Below are 25399 nucleotides of genomic sequence, written 5' to 3'. Positions count from 1 at the left end.
TCTCTCGGTCATCTTCCTCGGTCATCTCCTCTCTCCGTCATCTCTGCTTGCTCGCTCACTCTCTAGGTCATCTTCTCTCTCCACTCATTCTCTGTCATCTCCTCTCTTGGTCATCTGCTCATTCTCCACTAACTCTCTCAATCTTTTCCTCTCTGCTCGGTTGCTCACTCACTCTCTCGGCCATCTCCTCTTTCTGCTCACTCTCTCGGTCATGATCTCTCTCGTTTGTCTCTTCTCTTAACTCGCTCGCTCATTCATTTCCTCTCTTGGTCATCTCCTCTTTCCACTCACTCACTGTCTCGGTCATCTCCTTTCTCATCTCACTCGCTCGGTCATCTCCTCTCTCTGCTCACTCTCCCCTCTATCTCTCAGCTTACTCAATTTCTTCTTTTGTCTCAGTCTAGAGTGGACTGGTAATTTAAAGTGGCCCTGAAAAAAAATGAAAAATGGCCCCATGCTGTAGGCAGTCCAAATGGTACCACAGCGCAGCATAATATACTGCCCCAGCAGAACCAGATACCACAGTGCAGCACAATATACTGCCCCAGCAGAACCAGATACCACAGTGCAGCACAATATACTGCCCCAGCAGAACCAGATACCACAGTGCAGCACAATATACCGCCCCAGCAGACAGATACCACAGTGCAGTACAATATACTGCCCCAGCAGACAGATACCACAGTGCAGTACAATATACTGCCCCAGCAGAACCAGATACCACAGTGCAGCATAATATACTGCCCCAGCAGAACCAGATACCACAGTGCAGCACAATATACCGCCCCAGCAGACAGATACCACAGTGCAGTACAATATACTGCCCCAGCAGAACCAGATACCACAGTGCAGCACAATATACCGCCCCAGCAGAACCAGATACCACAGTGCAGCACAATATACCGCCCCAGCAGAACCAGATACCACAGTGCAGCACAATATACTGCCACAGCAGAACCAGATACCACAGTGCAGCACAATATACCGCCCCAGCAGAACCAGATACCACAGTGCAGCACAATATACTGCCCCAGCAGAACCAGATACCACAGTGCAGCACAATATACTGCCCCAGCAGAACCAGATACCACAGAGCAGCACAATATACTGCCACAGCAGACACAGATACCACAGTGCAGCACAATATACCGCCCCAGCAGAACAGATACCACAGTGCAGCACAATATACCGCCCCAGCAGAACCAGATACCACAGTGCAGCACAATATACTGCCCAAGAAGAACCAGATACCACAGTGCAGCACAATATACCGCCCCAGCAGAACCAGATACCACAGTGCAGCACAATATACTGCCCCAGCAGACACAGATACCACAGTGCAGCACAATATACTGCCCCAGCAGAACCAGATACCACAGTGCAGCACAATATACCGCCCCAGCAGAACCAGATACCACAGTGCAGCACAATATACTGCCCCAGCAGAACCAGATACCACAGTGCAGCACAATATACCGCCCCAGCAGAACAGATACCACTGTGCAGCACAATATACCGCCCCAGCAGAACCAGATACCACAGTGCAGCACAATATACCGCCCCAGCAGAACCAGATACCACAGTGCAGCACAATATACTGCCCCAGCAGAACCAGATACCACAGTGCAGCACAATATACCGCCCCAGCAGAACCAGATACCACAGTGCAGCACAATATACTGCCACAGCAGAACCAGATACCACAGTGCAGCACAATATACTGCCCCAGCAGAACCAGATACCACAGAGCAGCACAATATACCGCCCCAGCAGAACCAGATACTACAGTGCAGCACAATATACTGCCACAGCAGACACAGATACCACAGTGCAGCACAATATACCGCCCCAGCAGAACAGATACCACAGTGCAGCACAATATACCGCCCCAGCAGAACCAGATACCACAGTGCAGCACAATATACTGCCCAAGAAGAACCAGATACCACAGTGCAGCACAATATACCGCCCCAGCAGAACCAGATACCACAGTGCAGCACAATATACTGCCCCAGCAGACACAGATACCACAGTGCAGCACAATATACTGCCCCAGCAGAACCAGATACCACAGTGCAGCACAATATACCGCCCCAGCAGAACCAGATACCACAGTGCAGCACAATATACTGCCCCAGCAGAACCAGATACCACAGTGCAGCACAATATACCGCCCCAGCAGAACAGATACCACAGTGCAGCACAATATACTGCCCCAGCAGAACCAGATACCACAGTGCAGCACAATATACTGCCCCAGCAGAACCAGATACCACAGTGCAGCACAATATACTGCCCCAGCAGAACCAGATACCACAGTGCAGCACAATATACCGCCCCAGCAGAACCAGATACCACAGTGCAGCACAATATACTGCCACAGGAGACACAGATACCACAGTGCAGCACAATATACCGCCCCAGCAGAACAGATACCACAGTGCAGCACAATATACCGCCCCAGCAGAACCAGATACCACAGTGCAGCACAATATACTGCCCAAGAAGAACCAGATACCACAGTGCAGCACAATATACCGCCCCAGCAGAACCAGATACCACAGTGCAGCACAATATACCGCCCCAGCAGAACCAGATACCACAGTGCAGCACAATATACTGCCCCAGCAGAACCAGATACCACAGTGCAGCACAATATACTGCCCCAGCAGAACCAGATACCACAGTGCAGCACAATATACCGCCCCAGCAGAACCAGATACCACAGTGCAGCACAATATACCGCCCCAGCAGAACCAGATACCACAGTGCAGCACAATATACTGCCCCAGCAGAACCAGATACCACAGTGCAGCACAATATACCGCCCCAGCAGAACAGATACCACAGTGCAGCACAATATACTGCCCCAGCAGAACCAGATACCACAGTGCAGCACAATATACCGCCCCAGCAGAACCAGATACCACAGTGCAGCACAATATACCGCCCCAGCAGAACCAGATACCACAGTGCAGCATAATATACTGCCCCAGCAGAACCAGATACCACAGTGCAGCACAATATACTGCCCCAGCAGAACCAGATACCACAGTGCAGCACAATATACCGCCCCAGCAGAACCAGATACCACAGTGCAGCACAATATACTGCCCCAGCAGAACCAGATACCACAGTGCAGCACAATATACCGCCCCAGCAGAACCAGATACCACAGTGCAGCACAATATACTGCCCCAGCAGAACCAGATACCACAGTGCAGCACAATATACTGCCCCAGCAGAACCAGATACCACAGTGCAGCACAATATACCGCCCCAGCAGAACCAGATACCACAGTGCAGCACAATATACCGCCCCAGCAGAACCAGATACCACAGTGCAGCACAATATACTGCCCCAGCAGACACAGATACCACAGTGCAGCACAATATACTGCCCCAGCAGAACCAGATACCACAGTGCAGCACAATATACCGCCCCAGCAGAACCAGATACCACAGTGCAGCACAATATACTGCCCCAGCAGAACCAGATACCACAGTGCAGCACAATATACCGCCCCAGCAGAACAGATACCACTGTGCAGCACAATATACCGCCCCAGCAGAACCAGATACCACAGTGCAGCACAATATACCGCCCCAGCAGAACCAGATACCACAGTGCAGCACAATATACTGCCCCAGCAGAACCAGATACCACAGTGCAGCACAATATACTGCCCCAGCAGAACCAGATACCACAGTGCAGCACAATATACTGCCCCAGCAGAACCAGATACCACAGTGCAGCACAATATACCGCCCCAGCAGAACCAGATACCACAGTGCAGCACAATATACTGCCACAGGAGACACAGATACCACAGTGCAGCACAATATACCGCCCCAGCAGAACAGATACCACAGTGCAGCACAATATACCGCCCCAGCAGAACCAGATACCACAGTGCAGCACAATATACCGCCCCAGCAGAACCAGATACCACAGTGCAGCACAATATACTGCCCCAGCAGAACAGATACCACAGTGCAGCACAATATACCGCCCCAGCAGAACCAGATACCACAGTGCAGCACAATATACCGCCCCAGCAGAACCAGATACCACAGTGCAGCACAATATACTGCCCCAGAAGAACCAGATACCACAGTGCAGCACAATATACCGCCCCAGCAGAACCAGATACCACAGTGCAGCACAATATACCGCCCCAGCAGAACCAGATACCACAGTGCAGCACAATATACGCCCCAGCAGAACCAGATACCACAGTGCAGCACAATATACTGCCCCAGCAGAACCAGATACCACAGTGCAGCACAATATACCGCCCCAGCAGAACCAGATACCACAGTGCAGCACAATATACCGCCCCAGCAGAACCAGATACCACAGTGCAGCACAATATACTGCCCCAGCAGAACCAGATACCACAGTGCAGCACAATATACCGCCCCAGCAGAACCAGATACCACAGTGCAGCACAATATACTGCCCCAGCAGAACCAGATACCACAGTGCAGCACAATATACCGCCCCAGCAGAACCAGATACCACAGTGCAGCACAATATACCGCCCCAGCAGAACCAGATACCACAGTGCAGCATAATATACTGCCCCAGCAGAACCAGATACCACAGTGCAGCACAATATACTGCCCCAGCAGAACCAGATACCACAGTGCAGCACAATATACCGCCCCAGCAGAACCAGATACCACAGTGCAGCACAATATACCGCCCCAGCAGAATCAGATACCACAGTGCAGCACAATATACTGCCCCAGCAGAACCAGATACTACAGTGCAGCACAATATACCGCCCCAGCAGAACCAGATACCGCAGTGCAGCACAATATACCGCCCCAGCAGAACCAGATACCACAGTGCAGCACAATATACCGCCCCAGCAGAACCAGATACCACAGTGCAGCACAATATACTGCCCCAGCAGAACCAGATACCACAGTGCAGCACAATATACTGCCCCAGTAGAACCAGATACCACAGTGCAGCACAATATACTACCCCAGCAGAACCAGATACCACAGTGCAGCACAATATACCGCCCCAGCAGAACCAGATACCACAGTGCAGCACAATATACTGCCCCAGCAGAACCAGATACCACAGTGCAGCACAATATACCGCCCCAGCAGAACAGATACCACAGTGCAGCACAATATACTGCCCCAGCAGAACCAGATACCACAGTGCAGCACAATATACCGCCCCAGCAGAACCAGATACCACAGTGCAGCACAATATACCGCCCCAGCAGAACCAGATACCACAGTGCAGCATAATATACTGCCCCAGCAGAACCAGATACCACAGTGCAGCACAATATACTGCCCCAGCAGAACCAGATACCACAGTGCAGCACAATATACCGCCCCAGCAGAACCAGATACCACAGTGCAGCACAATATACTGCCCCAGCAGAACCAGATACCACAGTGCAGCACAATATACCGCCCCAGCAGAACCAGATACCACAGTGCAGCACAATATACTGCCCCAGCAGAACCAGATACCACAGTGCAGCACAATATACCGCCACAGCAGAACCAGATACCACAGTGCAGCACAATATACCGCCCCAGCAGAACCAGATACCACAGTGCAGAACAATATACCGCCCCAGCAGAACCAGATACCACAGTGCAGCACAGTATACCGCCCCAGCAGAACCAGATACCACAGTGCAGCACAATATACCGCTCCAGCAGAACCAGATACCACAGTGCAGCACAATACACTGCCCCAGCAGAACCAGATACCACAGTGCAGCACAATATACCGCTCCAGCAGAACCAGATACCACAGTGCAGCACAATATACTGCCCCAGCAGAACCAGATACCACAGTGCAGCACAATATACCGCCCCAGCAGAGCAGATACCACAGTGCAGCACAATATACTGCCCCAGCAGAACCAGATACCACAGTGCAGCACAATATACTGCCCCAGCAGAACCAGATACCACAGTGCAGCACAATATACCGCCCCAGCAGAACCAGATACCACAGTGCAGCACAATATACTGCCCCAGCAGAACCAGATACCACAGTGCAGCACAATACACTGCCCCAGCAGAACCAGATACCACAGTGCAGCACAATATACTGCCCCAGCAGAACCAGATACCACAGTGCAGCACAATATACTGCCCCAGCAGAACCAGATACCACAGTGCAGCACAATATACCGCCCCAGCAGAACCAGATACCACAGTGCAGCACAATATACTGCCCCAGCAGAACCAGATACCACAGTGCAGCACAATATACCGCCCCAGCAGAACCAGATACCACAGTGCAGCACAATATACCGCCCCAGCAGAACCAGATACCACAGTGCAGCACAATATACCGCCCCAGCAGAGCAGATACCACAGTGCAGCACAATATACTGCCCCAGCAGAACCAGATACCACAGTGCAGCACAATATACTGCCCCAGCAGAACCAGATACCACAGTGCAGCACAATATACCGCCCCAGCAGAACCAGATACCACAGTGCAGCACAATATACTGCCCCAGCAGAACCAGATACCACAGTGCAGCACAATATACTGCCCCAGCAGAACCAGATACCACAGTGCAGCACAATATACCGCCCCAGCAGAACCAGATACCACAGTGCAGCACAATATACCGCCCCAGCAGAACCAGATACCACAGCGCAGCATAATATACTGCCCCAGCAGAACCAGATACCACAGCACAGCATAATATACCGCCCCAGCAGACAGATACCACAGTGCAGCACAATATACTGCCCCAGCAGAACCAGACACCACAGTGCAGCACAATATACTGCCCCAGCAGAACCAGATACCACAGTGCAGCACAATATACTGCCCCAGCAGAACCAGATACCACAGTGCAGCACAATATACCGCCCCAGCAGACAGATACCACAGTACAGCACAATATACCGCCACAGCAGACAGATACCACAGTACAGCACAATATACCGCCACAGCAGAACTAGATACCACAGTACAGCACAATATACTGCCCCAGCAGAACCAGATACCACAGTGCAGCACAATATACTGCCCCCAGCAGAACCAGATACCACAGTGCAGCACAATATACTGCCCCAGCAGAACCAGATACCACAGTGCAGCACAATATACCGCCCCAGCAGACACAGATACCACAGTGCAGCATAATATACCGCCCCAGCAGAACCAGATACCACAGTGCAGCACAATATACCGCCCCAGCAGAACCAGATACAACAGTGCAGCACAATATACCGCCCCAGCAGACAGATACCACAGTACAGCACAATATACTGCCCCAGCAGAACCAGATACCACATTGCAGCACAATATACCGCCCCAGCAGACAGATACCACATTGCAGCACAATATACCGCCCCAGCAGAACCAGATACCACAGTGCAGCACAATATACTGCCACAGCAGACACAGATACCACAGTGCAGCACAATATACTGCCACAGCAGACACAGATACCACAGTACAGCACAATATACTGCCCCAGCAGAACCAGATACCACAGTGCAGCACAATATACCGCCACAGCAGACACAGATACCACAGTGCAGCATAATATACCGCCCCAGCAGACAGATACCACAGTACAGCACAATATACCGCCCCAGCAGACAGATACCACAGTACAGCACAATATACCGCCCCAGCAGAACCAGATACCACAGTGCAGCACAATATACTGCCCCAGCAGAACCAGATACCACAGTGCAGCACAATATACCGCCCCAGCAGAACCAGATACCACAGTGCAGCACAATATACTGCCCCAGCAGAACCAGATACCACAGAGCAGCACAATATACTGCCCCAGCAGAACCAGGTACCACAGTGCAGCACAATATACTGCCCCAGCAGAACCAGATACCACAGTGCAGCACAATATACTGCCCCAGCAGAACCAGATACCACAGTGCAGCACAATATACCGCCCCAGCAGAACCAGATACCACAGTGCAGTACAATATACCGCCCCAGCAGAACCAGATACCACAGTGCAGCACAATATACTGCCCCAGCAGAACCAAATACCACAGTGCAGCACAATATACCGCCCCAGCAGAACCAGATACCACAGTGCAGTACAATATACTGCCCCAGTAGAACCAGATACCACAGTGCAGCACAATATACTGCCCCAGCAGAACCAGATACCACAGTGCAGCACAATATACTGCCCCAGCAGAACCAGATACCACAGTGCAGCACAATATACCGCCCCAGCAGAGCAGATACCACAGTGCAGCACAATATACTGCCCCAGCAGAACAGATACCACAGTGCAGCACAATATACTGCCCCAGCAGAACCAGATACCACAGTGCAGCACAATATACTGCCCCAGCAGAACCAGATACCACAGTGCAGCACAATATACTGCCCCAGCAGAACCAGATACCACAGTGCAGCACAATATACTGCCCCAGCAGAACCAGATACCACAGTGCAGCACAATATACCGCCCCAGCAGAACCAGATACCACAGTGCAGCACAATATACCGCCCCAGCAGAACCAGATACCACAGTGCAGCACAATATACCGCCCCAGCAGACACAGATACCACAGTGCAGCACAATATACCGCCCCAGCAGAACAGATACCACTGTGCAGCACAATATACCGCCCCAGCAGAACCAGATACCACAGTGCAGCACAATATACCGCCCCAGCAGAACCAGATACCACAGTGCAGCACAATATACCGCCCCAGCAGAACCAGATACCACAGTGCAGCACAATATACCGCCACAGCAGAACCAGATACCACAGTGCAGCACAATATACCGCCCCAGCAGAACCAGATACAACAGTGCAACACAATATACCGCCCCAGCAGAACCAGATACCACAGTGCAGCACAATATACCGCCCCAGCAGAACCAGATACCACAGTGCAGCACAATATACCGCCCCAGCAGAACCAGATACCACAGCGCAGCACAATATACCGCCCCAGCAGAACCATATACCACAGTGCAGCACAATATACCGCCCCAGCAGAACCAGATACCACAGTGCAGCACAATATACTGCCCCAGCAGAACCAGATACCACAGTGCAGCACAATATACTGCCCCAGCAGAACCTGATCCCACAGTGCAGCACAATATACCGCCACAGCAGAACCAGATACCACAGTGCAGCACAATATACCGCCCCAGCAGAACCAGATACCACAGTGCAGCATAATATACTGCCCCAGCAGAACCAGATACCACAGTGCAGCACAATATACTGCCCCAGCAGAACCAGATACCACAGTGCAGCACAATATACCGCCCCAGCAGAACCAGATACCACAGTGCAGCACAATATACCGCCCCAGCAGAACCAGATACCACAGATACCCAGTCATCTTCTCTCTGTCCTCTCCTCATTCCCCTCTGTCTCCCGGTCATCTCCTCATTCCCCTCTGTCTCCCGGTCATCTTCTCATTCCCCTCTGTCTCCCGGTCATCTTCTCATTCCCCTCTGTCTCCCGGTCATCTTCTCATTCCCCTCTGTCTCCCGGTCATCTTCTCATTCCCCTCTGTCTCCCGGTCATCTTCTCATTCCCCTCTGTCTCCCGGTCATCTTCTCATTCCCCTCTGTCTCCCGGTCATCTCCTCATTCCCCTCTGTCTCCCGGTCATCTCCTCATTCCCCTCTGTCTCCCGGTCATCTCCTCATTCCCCTGTCTCCCGGTCATCTTCTCATTCCCCTCTGTCTCCCGGTCATCTTCTCATTCCCCTCTGTCTCCCGGTCATCTTCTCATTCCCCTCTGTCTCCCGGTCATCTCCTCATTCCCCTCTGTCTCCCGGTCATCTCCTCATTCCCCTCTGTCTCCCGGTCATCTCCTCATTCCCCTGTCTCCCGGTCATCTTCTCATTCCCCTCTGTCTCCCGGTCATCTTCTCATTCCCCTCTGTCTCCCGGTCATCTTCTCATTCCCCTCTGTCTCCCGGTCATCTTCTCATTCCCCTCTGTCTCCCGGTCATCTTCTCATTCCCCTCTGTCTCCCGGTCATCTTCTCATTCCCCTCTGTCTCCCGGTCATCTCCTCATTCCCCTCTGTCTCCCGGTCATCTTCTCATTCCCCTCTGTCTCCCGGTCATCTCCTCATTCCCCTCTGTCTCCCGGTCATCTCCTCATTCCCCTCTGTCTCCCAGTCATCTTCTCTCTGTCCTCTCCTCATTCCCCTCTGTCTCCCGGTCATCTTCTCATTCCCCTCTGTCTCCCGGTCATCTTCTCATTCCCCTCTGTCTCCCGGTCATCTCCTCATTCCCCTCTGTCTCCCGGTCATCTTCTCATTCCCCTCTGTCTCCCGGTCATCTTCTCATTCCCCTCTGTCTCCCGGTCATCTTCTCATTCCCCTCTGTCTCCCGGTCATCTTCTCATTCCCCTCTGTCTCCCGGTCATCTTCTCATTCCCCTCTGTCTCCCGGTCATCTCCTCATTCCCCTCTGTCTCCCGGTCATCTTCTCATTCCCCTCTGTCTCCCGGTCATCTTCTCATTCCCCTCTGTCTCCCGGTCATCTTCTCATTCCCCTCTGTCTCCCGGTCATCTTCTCATTCCCCTCTGTCTCCCGGTCATCTTCTCATTCCCCTCTGTCTCCCGGTCATCTCCTCATTCCCCTCTGTCTCCCGGTCATCTCCTCATTCCCCTCTGTCTCCCGGTCATCTTCTCATTCCCCTCTGTCTCCCGGTCATCTCCTCATTCCCCTCTGTCTCCCGGTCATCTTCTCATTCCCCTCTGTCTCCCGGTCATCTTCTCATTCCCCTCTGTCTCCCGGTCATCTCCTCATTCCCCTCTGTCTCCCGGTCATCTCCTCATTCCCCTCTGTCTCCCGGTCATCTCCTCATTCCCCTCTGTCTCCCGGTCATCTCCTCATTCCCCTCTGTCTCCCGGTCATCTCCTCATTCCCCTCTGTCTCCCGGTCATCTCCTCATTCCCCTCTGTCTCCCGGTCATCTCCTCATTCCCCTCTGTCTCCCGGTCATCTCCTCATTCCCCTCTGTCTCCCGGTCATCTTCTCATTCCCCTCTGTCTCCCGGTCATCTCCTCATTCCCCTCTGTCTCCCGGTCATCTTCTCATTCCCCTCTGTCTCCCGGTCATCTTCTCATTCCCCTCTGTCTCCCGGTCATCTTCTCATTCCCCTCTGTCTCCCGGTCATCTTCTCATTCCCCTCTGTCTCCCGGTCATCTTCTCATTCCCCTCTGTCTCCCGGTCATCTCCTCATTCCCCTCTGTCTCCCGGTCATCTTCTCTCTGTCTTCTCCTTATTCTCCCTTCTGTCTCCCAGTCATCTTCTGTCTTCTTTCTCTAATCCCAGTAGGGCCTATGCTCAGTTGGATCCTATGCTCAGTAATCTCGTCGGTTTCTCTACCATACATTCTCTTCTGCACTCCCGCGGGTTCCTCTTTGTTGTCTCAGTTTTTTGCTTGCTAAGTATTGTACATTTTCCAGTTCTGAGATTTGATGCACGAAGGCAGGTTGTGACACGATCCTAGACCTCTTGCATACCTCATCATCGGATGCAGAGTCCCCTGCTTTTTCAGTCTCTGTACAGACCGTACATTCGGGGAAGTGTCAGCACTACTTTGTGCGCTCATGTGATGCAGGAGAAACTGCCCACTGCCCACACTATCAGAGTATCCATTACCAGGAGCCAAAAGCAGAATTCAGAATACAGCTCTGTTCACAGGACATGGAATAGGAACTTTGAAGCCCACATAGTTGGGCGTCTACAAGGCCTTGGGTGTGAGGTCCTGTCTCACTCATGATTTGTCTTGCAGTTGGAGAAGCTTCCCCACAGTGCATGCATGGAGGACAGTAACTCCCGTCCGGCTGATGTAAGTTGGGAGTATTAGTACTGAGCAGCCAATGTGATGAGGGCAGAACGGGGTCATAAATAGAGTCAGTGAAAGACATAATACATGTGTGGAACAACATGGCCGCCAAAGCGAACCCCGATGTACACTGACGAGCAGAAGGGTAGCAATGTTTAGAACTTATGGAGCCTGAAAGTCACATCTCATCATCCACTGCAGCTTCGGACGTGAGACTCCCATCATTTTATAGACAATCCTCCCGGCTATCTCATACATACACTGGACTTGAATCTACAGAACTAATCAGATGCTGAATAGCTGCTTCTCATGTAACTGCATTGTTCCTGTTCTGCTCCTGGTGGTGGAACAATCTTCTTCTTGTTTACTACAAATTACAGCCTGTCCTCACATTCCCTAATAGCTCAGAGTGTTATTAGGTGGATTCCCAAGCGAAAGGTCACTGGTTTGGATCCAGGAGCCGCCAGGAAGATTTCCCAAGAAAAGAGAACAGCGTCATCCAGCTCATCGATAGCGGCATCTCGGCCAATAAAATCACCAAACTGCATCATGTGAGCACCATGGCAGTAGGAAGAATACGAAATGAAGTCCGTCCATCCAGTCCAAAGCCGAGAGGTGGACGTCCAGGCAAAATATCGGAGTCAACAAGTCGGCTCATCACAAGGTCTATCAGTTCTTGTACGACAAACACGGCAGTGGAGGCGGCTCCTATGCTTCGTAATAGTGAGATCACAGACGTCCATGCAAGAACTGTGCAATGCATATTACACAAGTCTGGAATGGTGGCCCGAAAAAAGCTGAAGAAGCCTCGACTTCAATATCGTCATAAGAAGCGTCGGCTCGAGTTTACAAAAAAGTGCGAACAGTGGAAGATTGGAAACAGGTGATTTGCAGCCATGAGATGAAATAGACTGAGCTCTGATGGGAGCAAATGAGTCTGGAAGAAACAAGGGGAAAGGAGGATAGCGGATCGAGAAACTGAGGGAACTGTACGGTGGAGGAAGACTGATGATATGGGGTTGTCTCCCAGCCAAAGGCGTTGGATACTTGACCAGGATCGATGGTGGTCTCAATGCTGAGCTATATGTGAGTGTCCTACAAGACGAGTTACCTCCTACACTCGAGTACTATGGGTATGAAAACGGCGACATAGTGTTCCAGCACTCACGTGGGAGTCTCACGTCTGAAGCTGTACTGGATGGTGAGATATGGAGCCTGAAAGTCACAAGTTCTCAACATTGTTACCCTTCTGCTCGTCAGTGTACATGGACATCTGCAGAGGAGACAGAGAAAAGCGGCCAAGACTGCCCCCAGCAATGCCAGATCAGCGGGACCCCCTCAGAGATAAGCGGTCATCAGTGATAGATGTTCCTGTAGTATAAGGGGTGTGATCACATGTCATTATATCAGTGATGTCATCAGCAGGGGGCGGGGCTGTGACAACCTCTCACACATGATATACAGGCAGGTTGTCAGCAGTAATAGATGTTCCTGTAGTATAAGGTGTGTGATCTCATGTCTGATCACATGTCATTATATCAGTGATGTCATCAGCAGGGGGCGGGGCTGTGACTACCTCTTAGACAGGATACACAGGCAGGTTGTCAGCAGTAATAGATGATCCTGTAGTATAAGGTGTGTGATCTCATGTCTAATCACATGTCATTATATCAGTGATGTCATCAGCAGGGGGCGGGGCTGTGACTACCTCTCAGACAGGATATACAGGCAGGTTGTCAGCAGTAATAGATGTTCCTGTAGTATAAGGTGTGTGATCTCATGTCTGATCACATGTCATTATATCAGTGATGTCATCAGCAGGGGGCGGGGCTGTGACTACCTCTTAGACAGGATACACAGGCAGGTTGTCAGCAGTAATAGATGATCCTGTAGTATAAGGTGTGTGATCTCATGTCTAATCACATGTCATTATATCAGTGATGTCATCAGCAGGGGGCGGGGCTGTGACTACCTCTCACACATGATATACAGGCAGGTTGTCAGCAGTAATAGATGTTCCTGTAGTATAAGGTGTGTGATCTCATGTCTGATCACATGTCAGTATATCAGTGATGTCATCAGCAGGGGGCGGGGCTGTGACTACCTCTCAGACAGGATATACAGGCAGGTTGTCAGCAGTAATAGATGTTCCTGTAGTATAAGGTGTGTGATCTCATGTCTGATCACATGTCATTATATCAGTGATGTCATCAGCAGGGGGCGGGGCTGTGACTACCTCTCAGACAGGATATACAGGCAGGTTGTCAGCAGTAATAGATGTTCCTGTAGTATAAGGTGTGTGATCTCATGTCTGATCACATGTCAGTATATCAGTGATGTCATCAGCAGGGGGCGGGGCTGTGACAACCTCTCAGACAGGATATACAGGCAGGTTGTCAGCAGTAATAGATGTTCCTGTAGTATAAGGTGTCTGATCTCATGTCAGTATATCAGTGATGTCATCAGCAGGGGGCGGGGCTGTGACTACCTCTCAGACAGGATATACAGGCAGGTTGTCAGCAGTAATAGATGTTCCTGTAGTATAAGGTGTGTGATCTCATGTCTGATCACATGTCATTATATCAGTGATGTCATCAGCAGGGGGCGGGGCTGTGACTACCTCTCAGGCATGATATACAGGCAGGTTGTCAGCAGTAACAGATGTTCCTGTAGTATAAGGTGTGTGATCTCATGTCTGATCACATGTCATTATATCAGTGATGTCATCAGCAGGGGGCGGGGCTGTGACTACCTCTCAGACAGGATATACAGGCAGGTTGTCAGCAGTAATAGATGTTCCTGTAGTATAAGGTGTGTGATCTCATGTCTGATCACATGTCATTATATCAGTGATGTCATCAGCAGGGGGCGGGGCTGTGACTACCTCTCAGGCATGATATACAGGCAGGTTGTCAGCAGTAACAGATGTTCCTGTAGTATAAGGTGTGTGATCTCATGTCTGATCACATGTCATTATATCAGTGATGTCATCAGCAGGGGGCGGGGCTGTGACTACCTCTCAGACAGGATATACAGGCAGGTTGTCAGCAGTAATAGATGTTCCTGTAGTATAAGGTGTGTGATCTCATGTCTGATCACATGTCATTATATCAGTGATGTCATCAGCAGGGGGCGGGGCTGTGACTACCTCTCAGACAGGATATACAGGCAGGTTGTCAGCAGTAATAGATGTTCCTGTAGTATAAGGTGTGTGATCTCATGTCTGATCACATGTCAGTATATCAGTGATGTCATCAGCAGGGGGCGGGGCTGTGACTACCTCTCAGACAGGATACACAGGCAGGTTGTCAGCAGTAATAGATGTTCCTGTAGTATAAGGTGTGTGATCTCATGTCTGATCACATGTCATTATATCAGTGATGTCATCAGCAGGGGGCGGGGCTGTGACTACCTCTCAGACAGGATATACAGGCAGGTTGTCAGCAGTAATAGATGTTCCTGTAGTATAAGGTGTGTGATCTCATGTCTGATCACATGTCATTATATCAGTGATGTCATCAGCAGGGGGCGGGGCTGTGACTACCTCTCAGACAGGATATACAGGCAGGTTGTCAGCAGTAATAGATGTTCCTGTAGTATAAGGAGTGTGATCTCATGTCTGATCACATGTCATTATATCAGTGATGTCATCAGCAGGGGGCGGGGCTGTGACTACCTCTCAGACATGATATACAGGCAGGTTGTCAGCAGTAATAGATGTTCCTGTAGTATAAGGTGTGTGATCTCATGTCTGATCACATGTCAGTATATCAGTGATGTCATCAGCAGGGGGCGGGGCTGTGACTACCTCTCATACAGGATATACAGGCAGGTTGTCAGCAGTAATAGATGTTCCTGTAGTATAAGGTGTGTGATCTCATGTCTGATCACATGTCATTATATCAGTGATGTCATCAGCAGGGGGCGGGGCTGTGACTACCTCTCAGACAGGATATACAGGCAGGTTGTCAGCAGTAATAGATGTTCCTGTAGTATAAGGTGTGTGATCTCATGTCTGATCACATGTCAGTATATCAGTGATGTCATCAGCAGGGGGCGGGGCTGTGACTACCTCTCAGACAGGATATACAGGCAGGTTGTTTCATTATCATCTGATCACAGTGTAATCTTGTGTGACAGGAGGGCAGTGATCCAGTGCCGGTTTCGGGCTCCGCTGTAGATCTCGGTTCCTGGGAGCCCGGTGAGCGGATTCCACAAATGGGAGTAATCTCCAGAACTGAGTCACAAATCATTATGTCTCCCAGGTAATTTCATCAAATGAATGTCCATAATATATGGATACAGTATAGAGACATTAATAGTGTGTGCAAGGGATTTACAGTATAAATGGGGTCAGTGTTAGGAGGTAGGTGGGTCGGTATAGATGGGGTCAGTATTAGGGGGTAGGTGGGTACAGTGTAGTTGGGGTCAGTATTAGGGGGTAGGTGGGTACGGTATAGATGGGGTCAGTATTAGGGGGTAGGTGGGTACGGTGTAGTTGGGGTCAGTATTAGGGGGTAGGTGGGTACGGTGTAGTTGGGGTCAGTATTAGGGGGTAGGTGGGTACGGTGTAGTTGGGGTCAGTATTAGGGGGTAGGTGGGTACGGTGTAGTTGGGGTCAGTATTAGGGGGTAGGTGGGTACGGTGTAGTTGGGGTCAGTATTAGGGGGTAGGTGGGTACGGTGTAGTTGGGGTCAGTATTAGGGGGTAGGTTGGTACGGTGTAGTTGGGGTCAGTATTAGGGGGTAGGTTGGTACGGTGTAGTTGGGGTCAGTATTAGGGGGTAGGTGGGTACGGTGTAGTTGGGGTCAGTATTAGGGGGTAGGTGTAGTTGGGGTCAGTATTAGGGGGTAGGTTGGTACGGTGTAGTTGGGGTCAGTATTAGGGGGTAGGTGGGTACGGTGTAGATGGGGTCAGTATCAGGAGGTAGGTGGGTACGGTGTAGATGGGGTCAGTATTAGGAGGTAGGTGGGTACGGTGTAGTTGGGGTCAGTATTAGGGGGTAGGTGGGTACGGTATAGTTGGGGTCAGTAGTAGGGGGTAGGTGGGTACGGTGTAGTTGGGGTCAGTATCAGGAGGTAGGTGGGTACGGTGTAGATGGGGTCAGTATTAGGAGGTAGGTGGGTACGGTGTAGTTGGGGTCAGTATTAGGGGGTAGGTGGGTACGGTGTAGTTGGGGTCAGTAGTAGGGGGTAGGTGGGTACGGTGTAGTTGGGGTCAGTAGTAGGGGGTAGGTGGGTATGGTGTAGTTGGGGTCAGTATCAGGAGGTAGGTGGGTACGGTGTAGATGGGGTCAGTATCAGGAGGTAGGTGGGTACGGTGTAGATGGGGTCAGTATTAGGGGGTAGGTGGGTACGGTGTAGTTGGGGTCAGTATTAGGGGGTAGGTGGGTACGGTGTAGTTGGGGTCAGTATTAGGGGTAGGTGGGTACGGTGTAGTTGGGGTCAGTATTAGGGGGTAGGTGGGTACGGTGTAGTTGGTGTCAGTATTAGGGGTAGGTGGGTACGGTGTAGTTGGGGTCAGTATTAGGGGGTAGGTGGGTTCGGTGTAGATGCGGTCAGTATTAGGGGGTAGGTGGGTACGGTGTAGGGGTCAGTAGTAGGGGGTAGGTGGGTACGGTGTAGTTGGGGTCAGTATCAGGAGGTAGGTGGGTACGGTGTAGATGGGGTCAGTAGTAGGGGGTAGGTGGGTACGGTGTAGTTGGGGTCAGTAGTAGGGGGTAGGTGGGTACGGTGTAGTTGGGGTCAGTATTAGGGGGTAGGTGGGTACGGTGTAGATGCGGTCAGTATTAGGGGGTAGGTGGGTACGGTGTAGTTGGGGTCAGTATTAGGGGGTAGGTGGGTGCGGTGTAGTTGGGGTCAGTATTAGGGGGTAGGTGGGTACGGTGTAGTTGGGGTCAGTATTAGGGGTAGGTGGGTACGGTGTAGTTGGGGTCAGTATTAGGGGGTAGGTGGGTGCGGTGTAGTTGGGGTCAGTATTAGGAGGTAGGTGGGTACAGTGTAGTTGGGGTCAGTATTAGGAGGTAGGTGGGTACGGTGTAGTTGGGGTCAGTATTAGGGGTAGGTGGGTACGGTGTAGTTGGGGTCAGTATTAGGGGGTAGGTGGGTGCGGTGTAGTTGGGGTCAGTATTAGGAGGTAGGTGGGTACGGTGTAGTTGGGGTCAGTATTAGGAGGTAGGTGGGTACGGTGTAGTTGGGGTCAGTATTAGGAGGTAGGTGGGTACGGTGTAGTTGGGGTGTTTGGGGACCATTTGGTTTTGGAGGCTCCTTTCAGCCCTCAGTTCTTCCTCCAGGCAGGAGAATCCGCTGTCCCGTGGTCCTCGTAGTCATTCCATGAAAGATCGGCAGAGTTTCCGAGGGACGGGCGATCGCGGTGGCAGCGCGGAGTCCGAGCTCCCGTCAGATTCCCGGTTCTGCAGTCAGGTGAGTCTGGACGTCTGGAGCCCTACATGATGGGAGTCCATGTAAGACCCGACTGTGCGGTTCTGTGTCACAGAGGTACAGGAACCGAGCCACACGTGTCACCTCCACATACAAGTATCATGTGTCTGCTCACGTGTCACCTCCACATACAAGTATCATATGTCTGCTCACGTGTCACCTCCACATACAAGTATCATGTGTCTGCTCACGTGTCACCTCCACATACAAGTATCATATGTCTGCTCACGTGTCACCTCCACATACAAGTATCATATGTCTGCTCACGTGTCACCTCCACATACAAGTATCATATGTCTGCTCACGTGTCACCTCCACATACAAGTATCATATGTCTGCTCACGTGTCACCTCCACATACAAGTATCATATGTCTGCTCACGTGTCACCTCCACATACAAGTATCATATGTCTGCCCACGTGTCATCTCCACATACAGTTATCATATGTCTGCTCACGTGTCCCCTCCACATACAAGTATCATATGTCTGCTCACGTGTCCCCTCCCCATACAAGTATCATATGTCTGCTCACGTGTCACCTCCACATACAAGTATCATATGTCTGCTCACGTGTCATCTCCACATACAAGTATCATATGTCTGCTCACGTGTCACCTCCACATGCAGTTATCATATGTCTGCTCACGTGTCATCTCCACATACAAGTATCATATGTCTGCTCACGTGTCACCTCCCCATACAAGTATCATATGTCTGCTCACGTGTCCCCTCCACATACAGTTATCATATGTCTGCTCACGTGTCACCTCCACATACAAGTATCATATGTCTGCTCACGTGTCACCTCCACATACAAGTATCATGTGTCTGCTCACGTGTCACCTCCACATACAAGTATCATATGTCTGCTCACGTGTCACCTCCACATACAAGTATCATATGTCTGCTCACGTGTCATCTCCACATACAGTTATCATATGTCTGCTCACGTGTCCCCTCCACATACAAGTATCATATGTCTGCTCACGTGTCCCCTCCCCATACAAGTATCATATGTCTGCTCACGTGTCACCTCCACATACAAGTATCATATGTCTGCTCACGTGTCATCTCCACATACAAGTATCATATGTCTGCTCACGTGTCACCTCCACATACAAGTATCATATGTCTGCTCACGTGTCACCTCCACATACAAGTATCATATGTCTGCTCACGTGTCATCTCCACATACAAGTATCATATGTCTGCTCACGTGTCACCTCCACATACAAGTATCATATGTCTGCTCACGTGTCACCTCCACATACAAGTATCATATGTCTGCTCACGTGTCACCTCCCCATACAAGTATCATATGTCTGCTCACGTGTCATCTCCACATACAAGTATCATATGTCTGCTCACGTGTCACCTCCACATACAAGTATCATATGTCTGCTCACGTGTCATCTCCACATACAAGTATCATATGTCTGCTCACGTGTCACCTCCCCATACAAGTATCATATGTCTGCTCACGTGTCACCTCCACATACAAGTATCATGTCTGCTCACGTGTCACCTCCACATACAAGTATCATATGTCTGCTCACGTGTCATCTCCACATACAAGTATCATATGTCTGCTCACGTGTCACCTCCACATACAAGTATCATATGTCTGCTCACGTGTCACCTCCACATACAAGTATCATATGTCTGCTCACGTGTCATCTCCACATACAAGTATCATATGTCTGCTCACGTGTCACCTCCACATACAAGTATCATATGTCTGCTCACGTGTCCCCTCCCCATACAAGTATCATATGTCTGCTCACGTGTCACCTCCCCATACAAGTATCATATGTCTGCTCACGTGTCACCTCCACATACAAGTATCATATGTCTGCTCACGTGTCACCTCCACATACAAGTATCATATGTCTGCTCACGTGTCACCTCCACATACAAGTATCATATGTCTGCTCACGTGTCATCTCCACATACAGTTATCATATGTCTGCTCACGTGTCCCCTCCACATACAAGTATCATATGTCTGCTCACGTGTCACCTCCACATACAAGTATCATGTGTCTGCTCACGTGTCACCTCCACATACAAGTATCATGTGTCTGCTCACGTGTCATCTCCACATACAAGTATCATGTGTCTGCTCACGTGTCACCTCCACATACAAGTATCATATGTCTGCTCACGTGTCACCTCCACATACAAGTATCATATGTCTGCTCACGTGTCATCTCCACATACAGTTATCATATGTCTGCTCACGTGTCCCCTCCACATACAAGTATCATATGTCTGCTCACGTGTCACCTCCACATACAAGTATCATGTGTCTGCTCACGTGTCACCTCCACATACAAGTATCATGTGTCTGCTCACGTGTCATCTCCACATACAAGTATCATGTGTCTGCTCACGTGTCACCTCCACATACAAGTATCATATGTCTGCTCACGTGTCACCTCCACATACAAGTATCATATGTCTGCTCACGTGTCACCACCACATACAAGTATCATATGTCTGCTCACGTGTCATCTCCACATACAAGTATCATATGTCTGCTCACGTGTCACCTCCACATACAAGTATCATATGTCTGCTCACGTGTCACCTCCCCATACAAGTATCATATGTCTGCTCACGTGTCATCTCCACATACAAGTATCATATGTCTGCTCACGTGTCACCTCCACATACAAGTATCATGTCTGCTCACGTGTCACCTCCACATACAAGTATCATATGTCTGCTCACGTGTCATCTTCACATACAAGTATCATATGTCTGCTCACGTGTCACCTCCACATACAAGTATCATATGTCTGCTCACGTGTCACCTCCACATACAAGTATCATATGTCTGCTCACGTGTCACCACCACATACAAGTATCATATGTCTGCTCACGTGTCACCTCCCCATACAAGTATCATATGTCTGCTCACGTGTCATCTCCACATACAGTTATCATATGTCTGCTCACGTGTCATCTCCACATACAAGTATCATATGTCTGCTCACGTGTCACCTCCACATACAAGTATCATATGTCTGCTCACGTGTCCCCTCCACATACAAGTATCATATGTCTGCTCACGTGTCACCTCCCCATACAAGTATCATATGTCTGCTAACGTGTCACCTCCACATACAAGTATCATATGTCTGCTCACGTGTCACCTCCACATACAAGTATCATATGTCTGCTCACGTGTCACCTCCACATACAAGTATCATATGTCTGCTCACGTGTCACCTCCACATACAAGTATCATATGTCTGCTCACGTGTCACCTCCCCATACAAGTATCATATGTCTGCTCACGTGTCACCTCCACATACAAGTATCATGTCTGCTCACGTGTCACCTCCACATACAAGTATCATATGTCTGCTCACGTCTAATCTCTGTATTCTTCATGTCACCCTCACGTGTCATCTCCGTGTATTGTCCACACATTGTGTGTATTCTGCGGAAGGCTCTAGAATAGTATTTTTCCCCGTCTCATGTTCCCCCTGTAGCCCTATCACCTGATGTAGTGCACATGTATGTAGATATACTATGTGTCCATGTTTTCACATGTATGGTGCTGCAGTGACCCTGCTCTTCTCCACAGGTTCCACGAAAGTCAGTATTTGATGAATTAAATGAAGTTCTGGGTTCAGATCAGCAGCTTCCTGAGAGCGTGATCCTGGTGAACACCTCAGACTGGCATGGACAGGTAAACTGGGGGGTGGTGGGTGCCACAAGCAGTGAGACCCCAAGCACCACGACCTCTCACCCCAGAACACCTGAGGAGTGAGGGGCCTGTGAGACAATATCTGCACTGTGGTGTCAGCAGGAGATGTCGCCCACTGAAAACTCAAGGAATGTCCACTGTTTAGGCCACGTGCCTGCTCCGTGCAGAGGGCGGCCACGTGCCTGCTCCGTGCAGATGGCGGCCACGTGCCTGCTCCGTGCAGAGGGCGGCCACGTGCCTGCTCCGTGCAGAGGGGGGCCACGTGCCTGCTCCGTGCAGAGGGGGGGGCCACGTGCCTGCTCCGTGCAGAGGGGGGGCCACGTGCCTGCTCCGTGCAGAGGGGGGGGCCACGTGCCTGCTCCGTGCAGAGGGGGGGCCACGTGCCTGCTAGGTGCAGAGGGGGGGGCCACGTGCCTGCTCGGTGCAGGGGGGGCCACGTGCCTGCTCGGTGCAGAGGGGGGGGCCACGTGCCTGCTCCGTGCAGAGGGGGGGCCACGTGCCTGCTCCGTGCAGAGGGGGGGCCACGTGCCTGCTCTGTGCAGAGGGGGGGGCCACGTGCCTGCTCTGTGCAGAGGGGGGGGGCCACGTGCCTGCTCTGTGCAGAGGGGGGGGGCCACGTGCCTGCTCTGTGCAGAGGGGGGGCCACGTGCCTGCTCTGTGCAGAGGGGGGGGCCACGTGCCTGCTCTGTGCAGAGGGGGGCCACGTGCCTGCTCTGTGCAGAGGGGGGCCACGTGCCTGCTCTGTGCAGAGGGGGGCCACGTGCCTGCTCTGTGCAGAGGGGGGGGGGGCCACGTGCCTGCTCTGTGCAGAGGGGGGTCCACGTGCCTGCTCTGTGCAGAGGGGGGGGCCACGTGCCTGCTCTGTGCAGAGGGGGGGGCCACGTGCCTGCTCTGTGCAGAGGGGGGGCCACGTGCCTGCTCTGTGCAGAGGGGGGGCCACGTGCCTGCTCTGTGCAGAGGGGGGGCCACGTGCCTGCTCTGTGCAGGGGGGGCCACGTGCCTGCTCTGTGCAGAGGGGGGGCCACGTGCCTGCTCTGTGCAGAGGGGGGGCCACGTGCCTGCTCTGTGCAGAGGGGGGCCACGTGCCTGCTCTGTGCAGAGGGGGGGGGCCACGTGCCTGCTCTGTGCAGGGGGGGGGGCCACGTGCCTGCTCTGTGCAGAGGGGGGGCCACGTGCCTGCTCTGTGCAGAGGGGGCCACGTGCCTGCTCTGTGCAGAGGGGGGGCCACGTGCCTGCTCTGTGCAGAGGGGGGGGCCACGTGCCTGCTCTGTGCAGAGGGGGGGGCCACGTGCCTGCTCTGTGCAGAGGGGGGGCCACGTGCCTGCTCTGTGCAGAGGGGGGGCCACGTGCCTGCTCTGTGCAGAGGGGGGGCCACGTGCCTGCTCTGTGCAGAGGGGGGGGCCACGTGCCTGCTCTGTGCAGAGGGGGGGGGCCACGTGCCTGCTCTGTGCAGAGGGGGGGGCCACGTGCCTGCTCCGTGCAGAGGGGGGCCACGTGCCTGCTCCGTGCAGAGGGGGGGCCACGTGCCTGCTCCGTGCAGAGGGCGGCCGTCAGACACAATGACGTCCAAGTCACCAGAGGCTCCGTCTTCACACTTTCTTCCACCCTTGAGCTTTTGGAACACATTCAGTAACTCACAGCTATCATTTTAGGCTAAAAAGGTTATAAAAGAGAATGCAAAGGATACAACAACAGGGAGCTACCAAGAACAGACGATACTGCATGGGATACACATCATCTGTAATCCACAAATTAAGCCACGTGTTCTCCGTCACCTATAACAGGAAGCCACTCTCAAAATACACAAGATCCACGGGGACACATATTCTGACTTATACCCCACTTTTTGGCATATTAATGTTGCAGATTTTGTTGCAATAGTTTTTTGTCGCAAAATCTATGACTTTTTGACGCTCACTCTAGTTTTCCCAAGTGCTGAATAAAGAGGGGGTGCGGGCAGGGTAGTAGGGGGGCAGGGTAGTAGGCGGGCATGGTATTAGGGGGGCAGGGTAGTAGGGGGGCAGGGTAGTAGGCGGGCATGGTATTAGGCTGGCAGGGTAGTAGGCTGGCAGGGTAGTAGGCTGGCAGGGTAGTAGGCGGGCATGGTATTAGGGGGGCAGGGTAGTAGGCGGGCATGGTATTAGGCTGGCAGGGTAACAGGCGGGCAGGGTAGTAGGCGGGCATGGTATTAGGCGGGCAGGGTAACAGGCGGGCAGGGTAGTAGACGGGCAGGGTAGTAGGCTGGCGGGGTAGTAGGCTGGCGGGGTAGTAGGCGGGCAGGGTAGTAGGCGGGCAGGGTAGTAGGCAGGCAGGGTAGTAGGCTGGCGGGGTAGTAGGCTGGCGGGGTAGTAGGCGGGCAGGGTAGTAGGCTGGCGGGGTAGTAGGCGGGCGGGGTAGTAGGCTGGCAGGGTAGTAGGCGGGCGGGGTAGTAGGCTGGCAGGGTAGTAGGCGGGCAGGGTAGTAGGCTGGCAGGGTAGTAGGCGGGCAGGGTAGTAGGCGGGCAGGCATGCTCATCTCACAATTAACCACTCCTGTTTTTATAGTGGAAAATGACTTAAATCTACATCAGCACGGCTCCACCAGCAGCACAGAGGGACTAAGCGGCATCTAAATGACTGGTCTTAATACATGTCTCCTATCTGGGCAGAGATAACACATTTCCTGATCTTCTCAAAGACACAAACATCTGGTGCTGTCAATCTGAGGAGCGGAGTCTTGGCTTTAGAATCTTCTTCTCATCAAACTCATTGTTTTCCATTGTTCTTATAAAAACTCAGAGGGAGATTTATCAAACTGGTGTAAAGGTGTAATCACAGTCACTTACCTCTCCTCCTCTGTAGGTGTAATCACAGTCACTTACCTCTCCTTCCTCTGTAGGTGTAATCACAGTCACTTACCTCTCCTTCCTCTGTAGGTGTAATCACAGTCACTTACCTCTCCTTCCTCTGTGCTGATATATGAGGGGATTGTAGGTGTAATCACAGTCACTTACCTCTCCTTCCTCTGTAGGTGTAATCACAGTCACTTACCTCTCCTTCCTCTGTAGGTGTATTCACAGTCACTTACCTCTCCTCCTCTGTAGGTGTAATCACAGTCACTTACCTCTCCTCCTCTGTAGGTGTAATCACAGTCACTTACCTCTCCTCCTCTGTAGGTGTAATCACAGTCACTTACCTCTCCTCCTCTGTAGGTGTAATCACAGTCACTTACCTCTCCTCCTCTGTAGGTGTAATCACAGTCACTTACCTCTCCTTCCTCTGTAGGTGTAATCACAGTCACTTACCTCTCCTTCCTCTGTAGGTGTAATCACAGTCACTTACCTCTCCTCCTCTGTAGGTGTAATCACAGTCACTTATCCCTCCTTCCTCTGTGCTGATATATGAGGGGATTGTAGGTGTAATCACAGTCACTTACC

At 51.6% G+C, this 25399-nt stretch overlaps 1 protein-coding gene across 3 annotated transcripts in view; it reads left to right on the top strand.

The window, feature by feature from the left end:
- Positions 1–25399, top strand: part of LOC120999861 (phosphofurin acidic cluster sorting protein 1-like) — a 170774-nt gene that overhangs the window by 66768 nt on the left and 78607 nt on the right. For all 3 annotated transcript variants that reach the window (XR_005778662.1, XR_005778663.1, XM_040430898.1), the window contains exons 11-14: positions 11773–11829; positions 15967–16091; positions 18119–18248; positions 21862–21966. Coding sequence is in view for 1 of the 3 variants with exons in the window: in XM_040430898.1 (XP_040286832.1) it covers positions 11773–11829; positions 15967–16091; positions 18119–18248; positions 21862–21966 (417 nt within the window). In the remaining 2 variants the exon portion in view is untranslated. The remainder of the gene's footprint in view (positions 1–11772; positions 11830–15966; positions 16092–18118; positions 18249–21861; positions 21967–25399) is intronic.

The sequence above is a fragment of the Bufo bufo genome, chromosome 4 (assembly GCF_905171765.1).
Source record: "Bufo bufo chromosome 4, aBufBuf1.1, whole genome shotgun sequence".
Classification (NCBI taxonomy): domain Eukaryota; kingdom Metazoa; phylum Chordata; class Amphibia; order Anura; family Bufonidae; genus Bufo; species Bufo bufo.
Note: the sequence above shows the minus strand (reverse complement) of the source record. Positions and strands in the feature narration are given on the sequence as shown.